Below are 17,189 nucleotides of genomic sequence, written 5' to 3'. Positions count from 1 at the left end.
AAAAAAACCTGAACAAGACCTCTTTGTGCTTCTCAGTTTTCCCACCCATATGCCTTCCATCTTCTGCATGATCATCAAATCAAAGAAACTTTCCTATAAATCTCTACATTTCTCTCCCTCCATTTCTTCCAGCTGCTATAGGGCACAGAAATCTCTCAATGGATAAATGAAATGTAGGGTTGTCTCCAATGTTAGTCCTACTCAGAGACTGAAATTAATAAACATGATTAATTTAGATCCATTAATTTCAATGGGTCTACTCTTGAGTTTAACTTGGCTGCAATCCTAAACACATGAATTTACTAGGGATGTGGTGTGTCATTGCTCTGTTCTCCTGTAGCAATGAGTGGGTGGATATCCCAGGCAGCAAGCTGGCTCGCTGTCACACTGGGTGAGCAGGTAGGTGGACACCTCTTCCACCATCCATCGCTCACCAAGGCAAGAACCATCACTAACAAACAATGAGTTCAACCTGCATGAACAGTTTCCACACTTGCTTCCTTGCCTGGCTCCTCCACATGACGCACATGAATGCTGCATTGCTGCTGCTGCTGCTTCTACCTCATGCTGCAACCACAGTGGCTGTGGCCAGACACTCATGGTAAGCATCAAGCAGTCTCCCCCCCTCTCTCTGAAGTAGGAGGCAGGGCTGCCACTTGGTACCTCTCCTTCCCTTCCCCCCACAGTCATAGTAATGGTGGCTGGATGCTGTACACAGCATCCTGTAGCTAGCACCCAGTTGGGCGGCTGGGTCTCCCTCCATTTCTGAAGCAGGGTGGGCAAGGGAGACATGAGAGTCTGCCTCTTGCTCTGTCACTCTTGAAAACTTTTGCTGTATCCAGGCAGCTCATTTTCTTACGGCGGGGCTCGCAGGGCTTGCGAGGTAAGCCTAGAGTCACTAGACAAACAGGTTCCTAGATGCATCTTAAGAAGCATTTGTATTCTAGACTCCTCTGAAATAAGGGGCTCCTAGCTTTCTCCCTTTCTTTTCCCCATCAAAGGGAAAAAAGGCAGGTTTGAGTCGCATTTGCAGTCAAGTGTTTTAATCAGAGATCATGGGTAAAAGCAGACTCATTGTTCTGCCAGTTCCAGTGTCTCCACCTCTCTTCTGAAAACGAGCACATGACACTGGTCAAACCCGATCCCTTTTTATTGTAAAACCTGGTGGGATCAGCTTGAGTGCGGTTTTTTTAGAAGTCAGCTTCAAAGAGATTATGCAACTGATTGACAGATCAACCTGATCCCCCTCCATATGTGGCTAGTGGAAATGCATTGTTCTGGCGACTAGTGCGTTCAAGGCCCATGTCTATCAGTCAAGGCTGAGGCCAGAGACCAAGCAAAAAACTGATGGGAATTAAGGGAGATGTCAACTATTAAGGCTGCAGCTTGCAACCAATTTGAAAAAGTCCTAATAAGTGAATTTGTCACCTAGAGGGATCAAGGTGATAAGGTCTAAGGTGTATAGTAACAGGAAGGTGACACTCTAACTGCAAGGGCTGTTCCTTTATGAGATCTGCAAAGTACACACTCCTTTTCCTTTCACATTTTGGGGATCTCATTGTTCAGTACTTGCTGGTTTGATCATGGCCTTTATTAGCAATTGCAAATTAAAACTAGTCTCTGAGTGCTGCTTTCGACATTATGTTCTGTACTCTTAAGCAATCATGTGAGTACACTCCATGACAACATGTTATATGGGGATTAGTAATCCATACAGATTTTCTAGGATGGATACATCCGCAAAGAGAAATCAGCAGAAATCTAGAGTCCTGTTGAATAATCTATATGGGAAATGGGTACTCTACACTCTGCCATAATATTTCGCTGTGAAGCACTAATGTAATTGTTTTTAAAAGTTTCTCAGTGAGCACAAAACACTGAGAAGTGGCCTAGATTTTCTGAAATTCATAGCTGCTTTCCTAAACTATTTTTGATATGATATTAGGAGAAACACTACAGGGTACTCTTTAGCTCAGAGGTTGCCAGACTGTGGTCATGGACCACCAATGGTCTGAGAGGTTCATGCTGGTGGTCTGCAGTATGTTTTTGATTCCAAGCTGTCCATGGAGGCTCAGATTTTGGCAGTGAGCCGGGCAGCTTGGTATCAATTACACCTCATACGTAGACTGCAACCCTGCCTCCCTGTTCATCAGCTCCCATTGGTGGTACATGCCCTGGTCACCTCTCGTTTGGACTACTGTAATGCGCTCTACGTGGGGCTACCCTTGAAAACGGTCCAGAAACTACAACTTATACAAAATGCGGCGGCTCGACTACTTACAAACTGTCGCCACCCGGAGCACATCACCCCAGTGCTGTTCGATCTGCACTGGCTCCCAGTTGTTTTCCGGGCCCAATTCAAGGTGTTGGTATTAACCTTTAAAGCCCTACACGGTCTCGGCCCAGTTTATCTGATGGAGCGCCTCCAACGCCACCAATTATGCCGCCCAACAAGATCAGCCACACAGGACCTTCTCTCAATCCCACCAACTAAAACAGCTAGGTTGGTGGGGACTAGAGAGAGGGCATTTTCAGTGGCGGCCCCCACTCTCTGGAACTCCCTCCCGTACGATCTTCGGCATGCCCCTTCCCTGAATGTATTCCGCCAGGCCTTGAAGACCTGGCTTTTCAGACAGGCCTTCGGGACTTCCGGGGAGGGTTAATCTTTTTTACTAATTGCCTGCTACTCTGAACTGTCACTGTTTTACTGTTTTATTGTTGTACTGTATTTATTATGATGTATTTTAATTGAGTTGTACGTCGCCTAGAGTGGCCATTGGCCAGATAGGCGACTTATAAATTAAAATTATTATTATTATTATTATATTTTGAAGAGAAGCAGCAATAGCAGGGGCTGCTACAACATAATGTAAGCCTGGCACATGGCCAGGCTCTCTGACAGATGGGTGGAATGGGTACATCTTGAGTCCCCCCCGTGCAATTTCTGTGAAATGAGCTAGCCAAGCCTAGCTGCTCCAAGTTCCCGCCTTTTAGTGAGGTCAGAGCTGGCTGGGGGTCCAGGAACTGCTAGGAACCCTGCATGCCTTCCTGCCTGATTGCTCCAATTCAGGAAAGCCAGTAGTGGAGGCAGAGGCAGCTTTTCCCCCAGGGCCTTTCTCCTCTCCTCTCCTCTGTGATGTAGTGAACTGACTGGTCAGATGGGAACTTTTCTCCATCTTCACTCCTCCCTCCTTCTTTCCCTTGCATGGCTCGGGGGTGGTGGTAGAAGGAGCAGGGTGAGATGGACTGCTCTGAGTGGAATTGGTTGCCTTGTACTCTCCACCCCCATCACTGTTCTTGAAACTTCCCCATCACTGCCCAAACCTATGCATGTTTACTCAGAAGTAAGCCCCACTGTATTCAACAAGGCTTATTCTTGGATGATACAGGATTGCAACTGCAAGAACCGCAAGAAACCTGCTGTTTCTGCTTGTTATGTACCCATTATGCTAGCTTTTAACTTTCCTTCAAGGAGCTCAAGGTTTTTCCCCTCCCCAATTTATCCTTACAACAGCCCTATGAGGTACATTAGGCTGAGAGAGAGTGACTGGCCTATGGTCACCCAGTGAGCTTCATGGCCAAGTGAGGATTTGAACCCTTGCCTCCTCAGTCCTAGCTCACTTAATATCCTTCCATCTTACTCCACATTCTTGAAAAGAAGATGCAGAAGTGAAAAATCTGTCAGACTGCGGTGGTGGAGATACTCTTTCCCCCCAGAGTTGGGGGCTTATTCAGACCCTTGTTAACACTATGTAGCATCTTTAAGGCAAACCAATTTACGCTGCAATCCTATATGCACTAAAGCTGCAGTCCAATGCACATCTGCCATTGATCTTGATGGGGCTTACTTCTGAGTAAATATGCATGGGATCAGTTGCGTGATGCCCCCTTTAATGCCCTCCTCCACTTGAAGCAGAAGTCTCCTTTCCTTCTCAACAGCCTGGATATAAGGAGGAGTAAAACCAATAAAGATTTCCAGGCGGTAAACCATTATAGCTACTTTGCAAGTAAGCATTCTAGAGAACACAGACTCCTTTTTTGAGTAAAGGTGCATGGGATCAAGCTTCTAAAGCTGCAGTCCTATGCACATCTACCATCGATTCTGGTGGAGCTTACTTCTCAGTAAATGTGCATGAGATCATCTGCATAGTAAGACTGGGGGAGGAAAAATGACAAAACTATGATTATATTCGGGAGGGAAAGGGCAGAAAAATAATTAAGTGGCCTGTCAAGACCCTCAGCAGTTTTCAAGTTGTCCATGGGCAAAACAGATTGTGAACCACTGCTTTAGCCCATTTTAGTCCAGTTGCTTTACTGAACAAGTTTCTTCCTCATACAAAGTAGCTGCAAATGGGATTGTAGTTTAGAACCCCTTATTTACCAAAGTGAGAGCCCGTGTGGCATAGTGGTTAGAGTGTCGGACTATGACCTGGGAGACCAAGGTCTGAATCCCCACACAGCCATGAAGCTCACTGGGTGACCTTGGACCAGTCACTGCCTCTCAGCCTCAGAGGAAGGCAATTTTAAACCACCTCTGAATACCGCTTACCATGAAAACCCTGTTCATAGGGTCGCCATAAGTCGGGATCGACTTGAAGGCAGTCCATTTCCATTTTTCAATTACTAAAGTTACTTCTAAGTAGACAATGTACTTCAACATAAGACATGCAGAATCTTGTAATTGTGAAATGTTCTGGAATAACTATTCTGGCTTGGAAAATACCTGTGCCAATTATTATTTCCCACCCACCCCCACCAATACTTTTTTGTTCTTCCCATCCGTGAAACCAGAATGGCAGCTAGTGTTCATTGTTATATGACTACCTGTACAACCAATTACACTGAGCTTTCAAAGCATCCCTGATCTCTCCTGCCTTTTCCTGCATATTGTATTTTGCAGGCTTAAATCCCGCATCTAGTTGGCATACCAAACCTACTGATTTCAAGTGAGATAACTAGAAATATGTGCAGGATTGCAGCTGCTGAGTATATAAACATTTCAGAATATGAATTATGTTTTGTAAAGTTATGAAAATGTGGATGATAGTAATTTAACAACTCTTTTTACACCATCCAGTGAACTAATTCTCTCATTTGGAAGCATAAGTACTACCTTCCTTCCTGTGTTGACTCTGAATGGGTGGTTTAAGGGTAAGGCTGATATACCTTTGTCTGTTCCCACAGCCATCTATGCTGCTCTGACATTATTTAAAGATAACTTTCAGTAAAATGTATTAGCTGTGTCCAACTCTATTAAGTAACCTGACATACTTTGCACCTCGTAAATCCAAGTCTTGAGTGACAGCCTGTCTCATTGTAGCACCTCCAAAATACAGAGCTGTGTCTTCTGCTAGAATCCCACATTCCATACAAGCAGTGCCTCCTTCCAGAGACATCCATAAATCTGGCTTAATTTCTTCATTGTCAAACCGCTCCTTCAGGAAAGTCTGTTAAAAGATTGCAACATTTGAGAATCTGGTCTATAGCTCAGATTTTCTCTTTTTCTTTAAAAAAAAAAGTAATTTAGAAATTTTTTTTTACATGAAAGTATATTTTGTTGGGATACTACAATCACACTTGCTTTAAACAGAGTTGAAAACTGAGATAAAAAGGAAGATTTAATTTTATATTTTAAAAATCATGTATTGGTTCTTGCATGCGTAGAATGATTCTAGCACAGATGTGTATTTAATTTTTAAAACATTTTTCTATCATACATGTAGTCTGTTGGAAGTGGGGCAAGAGCAACCCCTGTTCTTTTATTTGTGCTCCAGAAGGAAGATAGAGCTAGGGTCCTCCAGATGGACAGGCTTGTTTACCTTTACCTGTGATGCTCTGACTGACTTCCTTCTGTCTGTTAGACTGATACGTCTTAAGGGAAGCTTACTTGCCCCTCCTTCTTCCACCCTTTCCCTTTCCTTTGTTCTCCGGCTGTCCAGGAGAGAGGAGACATCCCTTTGTCTCTGCTCTCTCCAAGCGTGGGGCTAACTCCCGCACCTGGGCGTTACGCCTCCAACTTAGCTAGTTAGTTAGAACTAGGTATGCCTTTCTATAAATAGGTATGTATTTCTATAAATAAACTAGCTTTTCTTATTTTACTAAGTCTCCAGTCTCAGTGATGCTGATGCAGGGTAAAAGCCTGCTTTCTTAGGTAAATGCACACACATGCTGGCACACGCACATTTCAACATCTGCTGTTACTCTCTGCTTGCTGTGGTGCTGCTTTTAAACAAAATTAAGCAACACAATTAGACACAGCGCAACAACGTCATCATCAAAATGTATTTAGATTACCTTCAAAGTCTGAGTTAAGTAGCAGTTTGGACCGGAGAAACCTGGATCACAGACACATTGTTCTTTCAGACAGTCTCCATGTCCTCTACAGTTGTCTACACAACCAGGTCCAAGATAGAAATTGTCAATGGCCCACTGCATATCAGAGTACTTCTGATAGAATCTAAACCGTACTGGGCTGAGTTAACAGAGAAGATAAGCAAAAATCATGACAAACACTCTGCATACAGAAACTTTATGGCTATAGGACATGTCTATCAATGGAAGATATAGTAAGTTTCCTAATAGACATAATTATTATTTCATTTATTATATTTAAGTTTATATGCTATCTTTCCACCCATGAATTTAAAACATTAAAAGAGTATTACAGTTTAAAACACCTTGAAATTTAAGATATAAACATAACAACACAAACTCAGCAGGATTGACACTGAAAACAGCATTTTATTTACACAGTCTCAATAATTTAAAAATCATAGCTATTTTTTATGTATAGAAGTCTGGTGATAACCTGTTAAGAGTAGAACAGGTATACAGACATGAGAGTGGCTGTATACTATAGTAAGCATGGATTTTTCGCATTCCGCAATGTTAAATTGAAAATACCTCCCATACCATTCTGATGCTTCCCATGAGCTCATTTAAAAACAAAACCTTACAAAATTTATAGTCTTAAACTCAGAAATGCTTACTTAACAACCCTCTAAATTTTCATGGCAATACATAAAACAGTAAGAGAGAATCAAGAGTTCAAAATGTAAAAAGAGAGGGGGAAAAACTGGACCCCCCTTTGGACTTTTTTCTGTCAGAGTTCTCATAATTTCTTGAAATTACTTAAAAATCAGCCATGTTCACAGAGTACCTGTAATCCTATGACTAACCTTTCCACATACTCTGGCCTTCATCTTCTGCAGTTTAAAAGTTAAAAACATGCCTGGCTGATTTTTAATTAAGAAATTTAACATTAAACTGAATGATAATGTCAGGCATGCTCAGTGAAAACCAACTGTCAGTGTTCTAAAAGCTACTCACAGCAGCTTGGCTTGGCTAATCAGAGGGCTACACCCACACCAGACATTTATTTCACTTTAGACAGTCATGGCTTCCCCAAAAGAATCCTGGGAAGTGCAGTTTGTGAAAGATGCTGAGAGGAGACTCCTATTCCCCTGACAGAGCTCCAGTGGTTTACTGTTAGTCAGCCACTCTGTTTGAAGCCCTGTGAGGGGAACAGGCATCTCCTAGCAACTCTCAGCACCCTTCACTAATTACAATTCCCAGCATTCTTTGGGAGAAGCCATGACTGTCTAAAGTGAAATAAAGGTCTGGTATGGATGTGGCCAGTGACAGCTTTGGTTAAAATTTTGGTGGGAGGCTACATGTGCCTGCTGTAGAATAAAAAGGTGGGGGAAACTCTGAAAAAGAATGATACTGTTCACAATGTTTCCCCTCTGCCCAGTGCCCACCTATCCAATCTCCTCCCTTCCCTGCCCTCCTCCTCCCCTCCCTGCCCCTCCCCCAGGTATTTTGATTTGAAAATGTGGTGTTGGAGGAGAGCTTTGCACATACCATGGACAGCGAAAAAGACAAATAATTGGGTGTTAGAACAAATTAAGCCGTAACTGTCACTGGAAGCTAAAATGATGAAACTGAGGTTATCATACTTTGGGCACATCATGAGAAGACATGATTCTTTAGAAAAGACAATAATGCTGGGAAAAACAGAAGGGAGTAGAAAAAGAGGAAGGCCAAACAAGCGATGGATTGATTCCATAAAGGAAGCTACAGACCTGAACTTACAAGATCTGAACAGGGTGGTTCATGACAGATGCTATTGGAGGTCGCTGATTCATAGGGTTGCCATAAGTCGTAATCGACTTGAAGGTACATAACAACAACAAAACATATGATTCCAAAAATTGAGAAACCTGCCCAGTCTTGCCTGTGGAGCTACTAACTTTATGTTCCTTGTAATGGACTAGCAGCATTAACATGCATAGTACAGCAATGAGGTACAACAAAGACATCATGCCCTGAGTTTGATCAGTATCTCTTCTGTGAGGTGTTTTGCTACTCTCACAGAGGGAAGGATATGTTTAGAAGACCCATACAACTACACTGGACTTGAAGGAATATTAGTAGCTCACATGTTATTTCATACTTACTTTCCTACTAAGCTTTCAGGTAGAAGGTAAGTTATCCTTTTCCATCCTTTTGTTGGAAAGAAGACAGATGGCTGTGAAACACTCCCAGAACATTTGGGGTCAGCAGGTAAGCACTGAGGTATTAGGTAGCTCCAACTCACTCCAAAGTCAGTAGAATACTGCACATGAACTTGATTTTGGGCAATTTTTTCTGAGGTTTTGCAGCCAACAGAAATCTAATATGTGCAAAAGGAGATACACATTTTTATTTCAAATATTTTTTTCCAGTAAGAAAAATTTTGAGGTTTTCATGTAAATTTATAAGACAGTATTATCTGCTAGAGTAATGGGGCGAGGGGAATCTTGCACAGGATTTTATTGCAAGTCAATGCAAGGGCAGAAAGAGAAACCTTGATCTTCTGACTTATCCAGTCAGTGTCTTATCCAGTTATCAGGCTGCCCTTCATGCTAGCCTCATTAATTATACAACTATTTCATGTCGTACTGCTTAACATACAGTGTTCTTCATGTTTCCAAGCTCACTATCAGTGTATCTAGAAGTGAGCATTTCCAGTTCAGTGGCAGGGAAGCTTTATAAGGTCAGTTTCTTTGTGGGAGACAGTATCTGATTTTCAGAAGTAATTTACCAATATGAGGGCTGAGGGCAAACTGTATGTTACCCTATTAATGCTCTGGAAAAAAGCATCCTAAAACTGGCCACTTTTATTTTGAATATAAAGCAGCCACAAGGCTCTCATACAGAATATACTCTCAGTCTGGATTGGGGTCTCATGGCAGTGTCGTTCCAAAAATCCAAGGTGCCACCTTCAGTGGGAAATAGCAACAAGGTGAGGGAGAGATTTTAACAAGAAACTGATGTGGGGCTTTTGTCCATGTCAGGAGCATGTTCCAGATCAGGGCTCCAAGCCTGCTTTATCTTCAAAATATCAAAAAAGTGGCCAGTTTAAGCACATTTTAAAAACAAACATAAAAATGTAGCATGTAATTTGGCCCTAAGCAGGTGACAATGAAGTGCCCACACAGGCAGATAGTACTAATTTAACATTAGTTCCAAAGGCACCATAGGGCTTGCAAAGGGGTTCTTTTCCCCCTCTGCCTGGAAGGTGCATGAGCCAAACTGCTGAGAATAAGCCCATCCAGACTGAGCAGAATTTAACCCCTGCTTGTGCCAAGGGTATTTTCTTTATTTGGCCCAACGTAGTAAGATGACTGTAATAGAAATATTTAAAGTTTAATGAGGATATTTGACAATAGTCAGGAAGCAGTGATTTAGCAGGAATCAGCAATTTAGAAATTCAAATCAGTACATTTCACACATTCTTCTACCGTTTGAAATCTACGGTTTGCTTCTTAATTCTGTGGCTTAAAGGATGTTAATGTAAATCTCTGAAAGCTTTAGAAAACAGTGTGTACCTTGAACTGCATAATCCAGTTCTCTGTAGGAGTTAAATCATGGGTGACAGCATAAACTTCTCTGCCATCATGGCTACCACACATCATGACACCATCAGGAGATTCACAGAATCTTTCAATTGAACAGTCGTCATGGAACAGCCAGTGCTCATTCACTAAAGAAAATAATTTTCAGAACAATATTTTAAAACTGCAGTATTTTATAATTAAAAGTACTGATAGTGTTAATTACAGAAAACAATGACTGGATTATCGAACCATTAATGAACTATAATATAAAAATGTATTGTTTTATTCTAAAGCAATAACCCCTTAACTATGCTCATGTGTTTTTAATATATTTTTGTTGCAATAGAGTCAGCCTTTAACTATGGCTTGGTTCCAGGGTTACCAACTTTGTTTTTGGCAGCACTGCTGTTTCTTTTTATCAGCTGTACACTTCACGAAAATTCAGCAGGTGAAGCTTTTCCTATTACTTCATTTCGATGTTGGGAAAAGCTTCAGCTGAATTTCTGCATGTCACACAGCTGAAAGCTGCCAGAAGAAACAACAACAACACTGACATTCATACTGGGTCTCATCCACATAAACTCCTACCTGTTGTTCTGTCTTCCATGAACATATCAAAAGCAATCCTGCCTGTAGGTCCTGCATCAGCGGGAGAGCGTTCATGCTGTGGCAACGGTGCACTGCTAAAAGTGTCCAGCATCACTGCCCTCTGATCAGCTGACCCTGATATCAGCACATTGTCAATAGCCCAATCACTCTGATCCAGACCATCATGCTTGGGCTGCCACCAGCGGAAACGGGTCCCTACTTCTTTGGCACCAGGAGGAAGGAGAATGTTCACAAAGCTAAAAAGCAGCAATAGAAATCATATGAAAATGTATATTTTTACTGCTTCACTGAAAACCTTTTAAAAAATGAAATGAATTTGGAATGAGCGATACAATGGTCCTTTAAACCATGCTAGTCCATGCTTTTTGATCTACTCCATTCTGTTGGCACCAATGCATGTTGAGAATTACCCACGGATAAGAAGTAACAAACAATGCCTCTATATATGCATTGCTTGTTGTGGGGATGATTAATTATAAGGGCAATGCTGTGTTTGTGAAAAACATTACACATAGTGGACATATTTTACCTGCTGGATTACAATAATAAGACATTTAAATCCTGGGTCAGCATTCATCAAGGACAGAGAAACTGTCTAAACTTTTTTTCTTGTGTACCCCACTGAAACTCTTTGAAAATACGGAGTTCATAGTCCACATTCTTATGCAAAGTGATTTCTGATGTAAATGTAGTTATACAGATTATTATTCACATGTACATGACAACGGGGCTTTTATCCATTACAATAAATCCTTTGTTTTGCTATCAGAAAGGGTAAACATTTCAGCCAATCAGATAGTTAGAACTGGCATGAAAACCAGATATGCAGATATGCATCAATGACTAAAGTAAGTCCCACTGAGTGCTTAGTAACACAGCTGTAGCCTAAGCTGGATGGCTTTTGCCAGCCTGCTGCCCTCCATATTTTTTGGACTACAGTTCCCATGCTGGCTGGGGCTGATAGAAGTTGCAGTCCAAAACATCTGGAGAGCTCTAGATCAGTGAAGGCTGCCCTAGGGATGATGATCTTCCTAATTTGTCTATATCATGATGAATACATAATGCCTATACAACAGCCACTAAGGCTTCCTTAGCATCCATCCATACCTTACTAGGGGTCATGAACAGACACTAAAATGCAATAAAGCACTGTATACTTATCCACAACCATGTGAAGATATAGGTGTCTTAAGTGTCAATAAGGAATTATCTTAAACAGGATCAACAAATGATAGGTAGAGTGGTGAGGGCAGTGGCCAGATACATTCTTTGGTTAAATCTGTTTCCGATTATTGTATGGGAAATACACTGTGAGGCCTTCCCCATATGCTTAACTTCAGTGTCCTTCTAATCTTCTGAAATGATGCAGAGGTATTAAGAGTTTTCAAGAGTGGTACTTGGCGGGAGGGGGAGATGAATGCTATTTATAATCAAGATAGATTTTATATGAGCAACAATAATATACTTATTACCCAGGTTTGCTGAACTGCTCATAAAAAATTTCCATTAAGAGAGTCCAGGTAATTCCACCATTCACAGAATATTCCAGGAGAACTCCTTGGTTGCGACTGTTGGGAGTTATCAGACATCCATACATAAAATAGAACTGGATGAATTCTGCATTAATTAGGTTTAGATCCACTGTAACTACCAAACGGCTGCATCCCTTGAAAAAGAAAAAAATTGTTATGACTTTTAAGGGAAAATAACTACCCACATTTTTTAAAATCCAAAATTACTTGTTTTTTTAAAAACAAAACCAAGGGGTGTTTTCAAAGGGTTGGCCCAGGATCCCAAAACATCATGGTCACAAACAGAGGAGAAGAGAATAGGATGGAGCAATTACTGTGTTTCTGCTGCAGCCCAATAATGAAAATTACATTGAAAAGTGAATTGTCTCTTCAGTATTAGAAACTACAGCACTGAAAACAACCCAATATCTGCTACATACAGTTCTCTCCTGTACACACATCACTTGTTCTCAGTCTCTCTCTCTCTCTCTGAATCCTGAATCAAAGAATTTAATCTGTTTGAATCAAATAACAGCTTTAACTGTAAAATGTTGATGGTGCTTATATATACACGTTATTATCTGGTCACAAATGGTGTACTAAAATGGCTTGTCTAGAACTCAATAGTGCTTACTGTGAAGTGAACATGTTTAGGATGGGAATAGGTCTGTGTAAGATTTATTTTATTTTCAAAATAAATGTAATTTTTGCATGGAAACAGTACCGAGTGTGCAAAAGTGCACAATCAGTTGTTTCATAGTAAAAAGAACTGTCAGTAAATTCAATTTTATTGCCTTGCATGATTTCAAAATTTTAGTTTGGAGTCTTCATTAGCAACACACATCAAACATTATTACTAACTTGGAATAGTGATGCAAGTTTAGAACTGGAGTCTTCAGCACTGCACTGACTACTATGTTCATCCAATGATCACTTAGGGCCAGCGCAGATGTAATGCTTCACATGCCTTCACCACAGCTAATCACTATTAACACTAGAAAACTGGGTTTCAAACATTGGTTAAGTAAATCCTTATTTAACCTTAACAATGGCTAATATAATTATTGATGTAACAACTGTGATTAAGGCCAGGTGATAAGAATGTGATCTCCAGAAGGAAGGTGTGGGAGGGGAAGCACACAATCCCATAGACTGCTTGTGACTGCTTAACCATGATCAGTTAAGCAATTGGGAATGTTGTATTTGTAAAGGGTGGGAAAAAACCTCATACATGTTTACAGCAGAATCCATTGTTATTGTAACTCATGCTGGCTTTTCAGAAGTTCTTCCCCCAACCAGCGCATGCTTGATGTGTAAATAGGCCCTAGATTAATGATAGCGCAACCAAGATGATCAAAGGGATGGAACGGCTCTGCTATGAGGAAAGGTTGCAGCATTTGAGGCTTTTTAGTTTAGAGAAAAGGAGAGTAAGAGGTGACATGACAGAAGTTTATGAAATTATGCATAGCATGAAGAGAGTGGAGAGAGAGACATTTTTCTCCCTCTCTCTTAACAGTTGAACTCGTGGATCTCCAATGAAGCTGAATGTTGGAAGATTCAGGACAGACAAAATAAAGTACTTCTTCACACAGGGGAATAGTTAAACTATGGAATTTGCTCCCACACAAAGCAGTGATGGCCACCAACGTGGATGGAATTAAAAGAGGATGAGACAAATTAATGGAGGAAAAAGCTATCAGTGGCTACTAGTCATGATGTCTATGCTCTGACTGCATAGGTGGAGGCAGTATGCTTCCAAATACCAGTTTCTGGACACCGTTGGGGATGGTGGAGAGTGTTCTTGTGCACAGATTGCAGGCTTCCCTTTGGGCCATCTGGTTGGCCACTGTGAGAACAGATGCTGGACTAGATGGGCCACTGGCCTGATCCAGCAGACACTTCTTAAGTTCTTAGTTGTGAAAACATTTCAGAATTTCCAAAACCTTGACATTTCCACATTGTTTGTAATTTTGAGGTTTGACTTTCTATTTGTTTCTACTTGGACTCGGCTTCAGAATTATAAAAAGAACCCCTCAATGGTATGAACAGCAGGTACTGACCCCACTAAAATGAAGAGCCATTCCAGATGCTACAGCTCCACAGACAGTGCTCAGTTTCCCCCCATTTACTGTCAGCCAGTTCTGATTGGAAGGTGCACGATTGAAGTTGTCTTTCAGTTGAGTGGGAAGAGCTATCTCTGGCTCATCACAGTACAGCCCACCCCAGTTTTCATCACACCTGAAAGTAAAAGCAAAAAGAGAATTTAGCTGGAAAGGTACACTAAACACAATTATTTCATCAGTATGGTTTTATTCCAGCTACAGCATTAGGAGATCCCTTGTGTCATCTATACACATGGTTGGAGAACTCACCCAGCTCTCTTTTTCTGTATATTAAACAAGAAACTTTAATTATGTGAGGTTTACACTTAATTGCCTTAATTTTATTTAACAATACATTACAGAAACAATTCACTATTTGGAATGCACTTCGTTTTAATATGAAAATAATTTACTTTCAGATAGATAGAGCTAACAAAAGCAATAAATAAAGTCTAAGCAAATAGTTCTAGGACAGTTAGCAATTTCTAGCTGAAGTACCAAAAATACTCCCTTCTTTCAGTGATGGTGCCCTCAAAATCCCAGTGGACTACTAATTGCTCAACACTTCCCCCAAATACACACAGTTTTCCAGATTTATTTGATTTCCTCATTTTCCCTCTCAAATTGCAGTTGTGATCCCTTGCCTGTTTCTAGCCCCCTTTCTAAAGGCTCTCCAGTCCTCCTTTCCTGAGCAAATGACAAATTCACAAAGGTAGCAAAGTACAAAGAAGAATTTTCCTTTCACATGCAACAAAATTGCTGGCCCTTATGAAACAGCACCATAGGCAGCTGTTTAGACTGGTCCTGGCTCACTTTCCTTTAAAAAATAATAATATAAAAAAGAAAGTTATATTCAGAAAGAAAACAAATCCTCCTTCTTACCTGCGTATTTGAAACCACAAGCCACAATCCTAATAAAAATCCAAATCAGTGACTAGGATTGACAGGTCTCAGGGTTTGTTCTGAGTTTTTATAGTTTTAGCTTCAAGTTATTGACATGAAGTAACACATGCTCAGGATGAGGGGCCGGAATCTAGGGGGAAGACTATTTTCTGCTTGGCTTGAAATCTTCTATTTGCTCCTACGCTCTGTGTCTATCAGATTCTCTGAAGCACAAGATACAACCAGACTCTTTCCCTGAACTACTAGGTGCCATATTTTGCTCTTATCAGGAGCCAGTACGTTCTGTCCCATTTTACCAGACTCCCTACTCTAATGTACGAAGCATCACTCCTCAGTTCTGAGACTATTCCCTCCTATGTCTTAGAATCTGGCATCCCTGGAACTGTGTCTCAGAGAAGAGTGCAATACTTACATGCAATTCCCCTGAGTGCACTTCCCATGGCCACTGCACATATCGATGCAGCCATCACCTATGTAGATGTTGTCTATGGCCCATGTTTGCTGCTTGTCAAATGGAGCTGGCTGGTGCCAGCGAAAACGTGTTGCCTGGGACCTTTGGGAAAGGTGAAGAAATAGGAAATGAATGCTTCTAGAGCTAAAGAATGAGAGTTAGCCAGTTTCCTCTCCTGAGAACTCCATTTACCAACCACTTCCCATGAAAACCCTATTCATAGGGTCTCCATAAGTTGGAATCGACTTGAAGGCAGTCCTTTTCCATTTAAATGCATGATTGAAAAAAAATCTGAACAGCAGATGGCAGCATTAAACTTCAAGCTAGGTTTGTACTTCCAAAACCTCTTATTAAACAGATTTCAGCTTCTGTATATATTGAATACAGAAGGCAGAGATGCCTTTGGTGAGAAAAAAAATATATCCTGGAGGTAAAGAGAAAGGGGTTGGCTCTACATTGGGTGGGACAAGTTAAATATTTAGGACTAATTTGATAATGGCTATATTTTAAAAGGCAAGCCATCAGGAATCACATTTTATGTATATTGATGAACGTCTCTTAAAGTGGGGATTTCCACAGCACGCTTTCTCTACAGAGGGGCAGAAAACTTCTGTTCCAAAAGAACAACTGAATAAAATCTCATCTGGCCACATCAAATTTTTCAGGTCTCTTATTTATGGTGAGGCAATTTGTCTCAGTTCAAGTGAGTTGAGAGACTTCTGCTTTTGGCTTGACCAAATTCACACTAATGAGATAAGTAGATTGATACTGTACAGTAGTAATGCATACATTTTTATTCAATTTGTTCCCATTAATCAGAGACAGTTTAAATTTAAAAATTTTAAATATAAAAACCCAAAGATCCCCTTGCTCTGATGGAAGGAATCCATCCATTACATCCATTTATAGAAGAGAACCTTTGGATGCAACCCAGTTCTGCCCATTTCCATTTATAACTTGAGATCTCTTCTAACAAAGTTAAACATCAAATTAACATTAAAAACAAATAAAGACTGATTTGTATTTATTTCTCTGCATAACATCTGTGGATGCAGGTAGCTGCCGTGGAAGTATATTCATAATACAATACAAAACCTGTTATGTCACATATTTTAAGGATATGCCAAATGCAATGTACCTGGTGTAATGAGGAAGTGGGAAAACAATCCTTGTCCATTTATTGAATGTATCCGATACCAAAATTCTCTGCAGATGGTATGTGTTGCATTCTACATTAGTGGGAAGGCAATCTCTCATTACCGGGTGCCATGTCAGACCAAGATCAACCGAATATTCTAGTTCAATAGCTAAAAATATTGAAATGCATTAAATTATTATGACAGCTATAAGGTCAAACCCACTGATAATAATCCAGCATTAAAATATCATAAATGTAGTGCCAAGAAAACATTTCATGTTTTGTGTAAGCGTGCACATTAAAATTATCAGTCCCCAGCGGCCTATGAGCATTATATTGCTTTTAAGGGAATGCATAATTAGATATGCTGTCCAGAGAACCTTATGTTATTGGGTGGCATACAAATGTTGTTACTGAAGTAAATAAATAAATAAATGTGCAACCAGTTTATATAGACAGACAGACAGACAGACAGTTTTGAAAGCAACAAACAGAACTTCACCCAAGCTTGCTCTGGATCTCTATAAGGATTCCATTAATCACTTTAAAATATATGCACGTAATTGTGATTAACAAAACAGAGGGTTTTATTGT

At 40.6% G+C, this 17,189-nt stretch overlaps 1 protein-coding gene across 3 annotated transcripts in view; it reads right to left on the bottom strand.

Moving 5' to 3' along the window:
* RELN (reelin) overlaps positions 1–17,189 on the bottom strand; it is a 504,997-nt gene that overhangs the window by 32,045 nt on the left and 455,763 nt on the right. For all 3 annotated transcript variants that reach the window (XM_061640446.1, XM_061640447.1, XM_061640448.1), the window contains 9 exons: positions 16,596–16,764; positions 15,419–15,559; positions 14,062–14,239; positions 11,963–12,156; positions 10,470–10,726; positions 9,873–10,027; positions 8,460–8,674; positions 6,295–6,472; positions 5,272–5,447 (listed from right to left, as the gene is read on the bottom strand). In XM_061640446.1, coding sequence (XP_061496430.1) covers positions 5,272–5,447; positions 6,295–6,472; positions 8,460–8,674; positions 9,873–10,027; positions 10,470–10,726; positions 11,963–12,156; positions 14,062–14,239; positions 15,419–15,559; positions 16,596–16,764 — 1,663 coding nt within the window. The remainder of the gene's footprint in view (positions 1–5,271; positions 5,448–6,294; positions 6,473–8,459; positions 8,675–9,872; positions 10,028–10,469; positions 10,727–11,962; positions 12,157–14,061; positions 14,240–15,418; positions 15,560–16,595; positions 16,765–17,189) is intronic.

The sequence above is a fragment of the Rhineura floridana genome, chromosome 8 (genome assembly GCF_030035675.1).
Source record: "Rhineura floridana isolate rRhiFlo1 chromosome 8, rRhiFlo1.hap2, whole genome shotgun sequence".
Lineage (NCBI taxonomy): Eukaryota > Metazoa > Chordata > Lepidosauria > Squamata > Rhineuridae > Rhineura > Rhineura floridana.
Note: the sequence above shows the minus strand (reverse complement) of the source record. Positions and strands in the feature narration are given on the sequence as shown.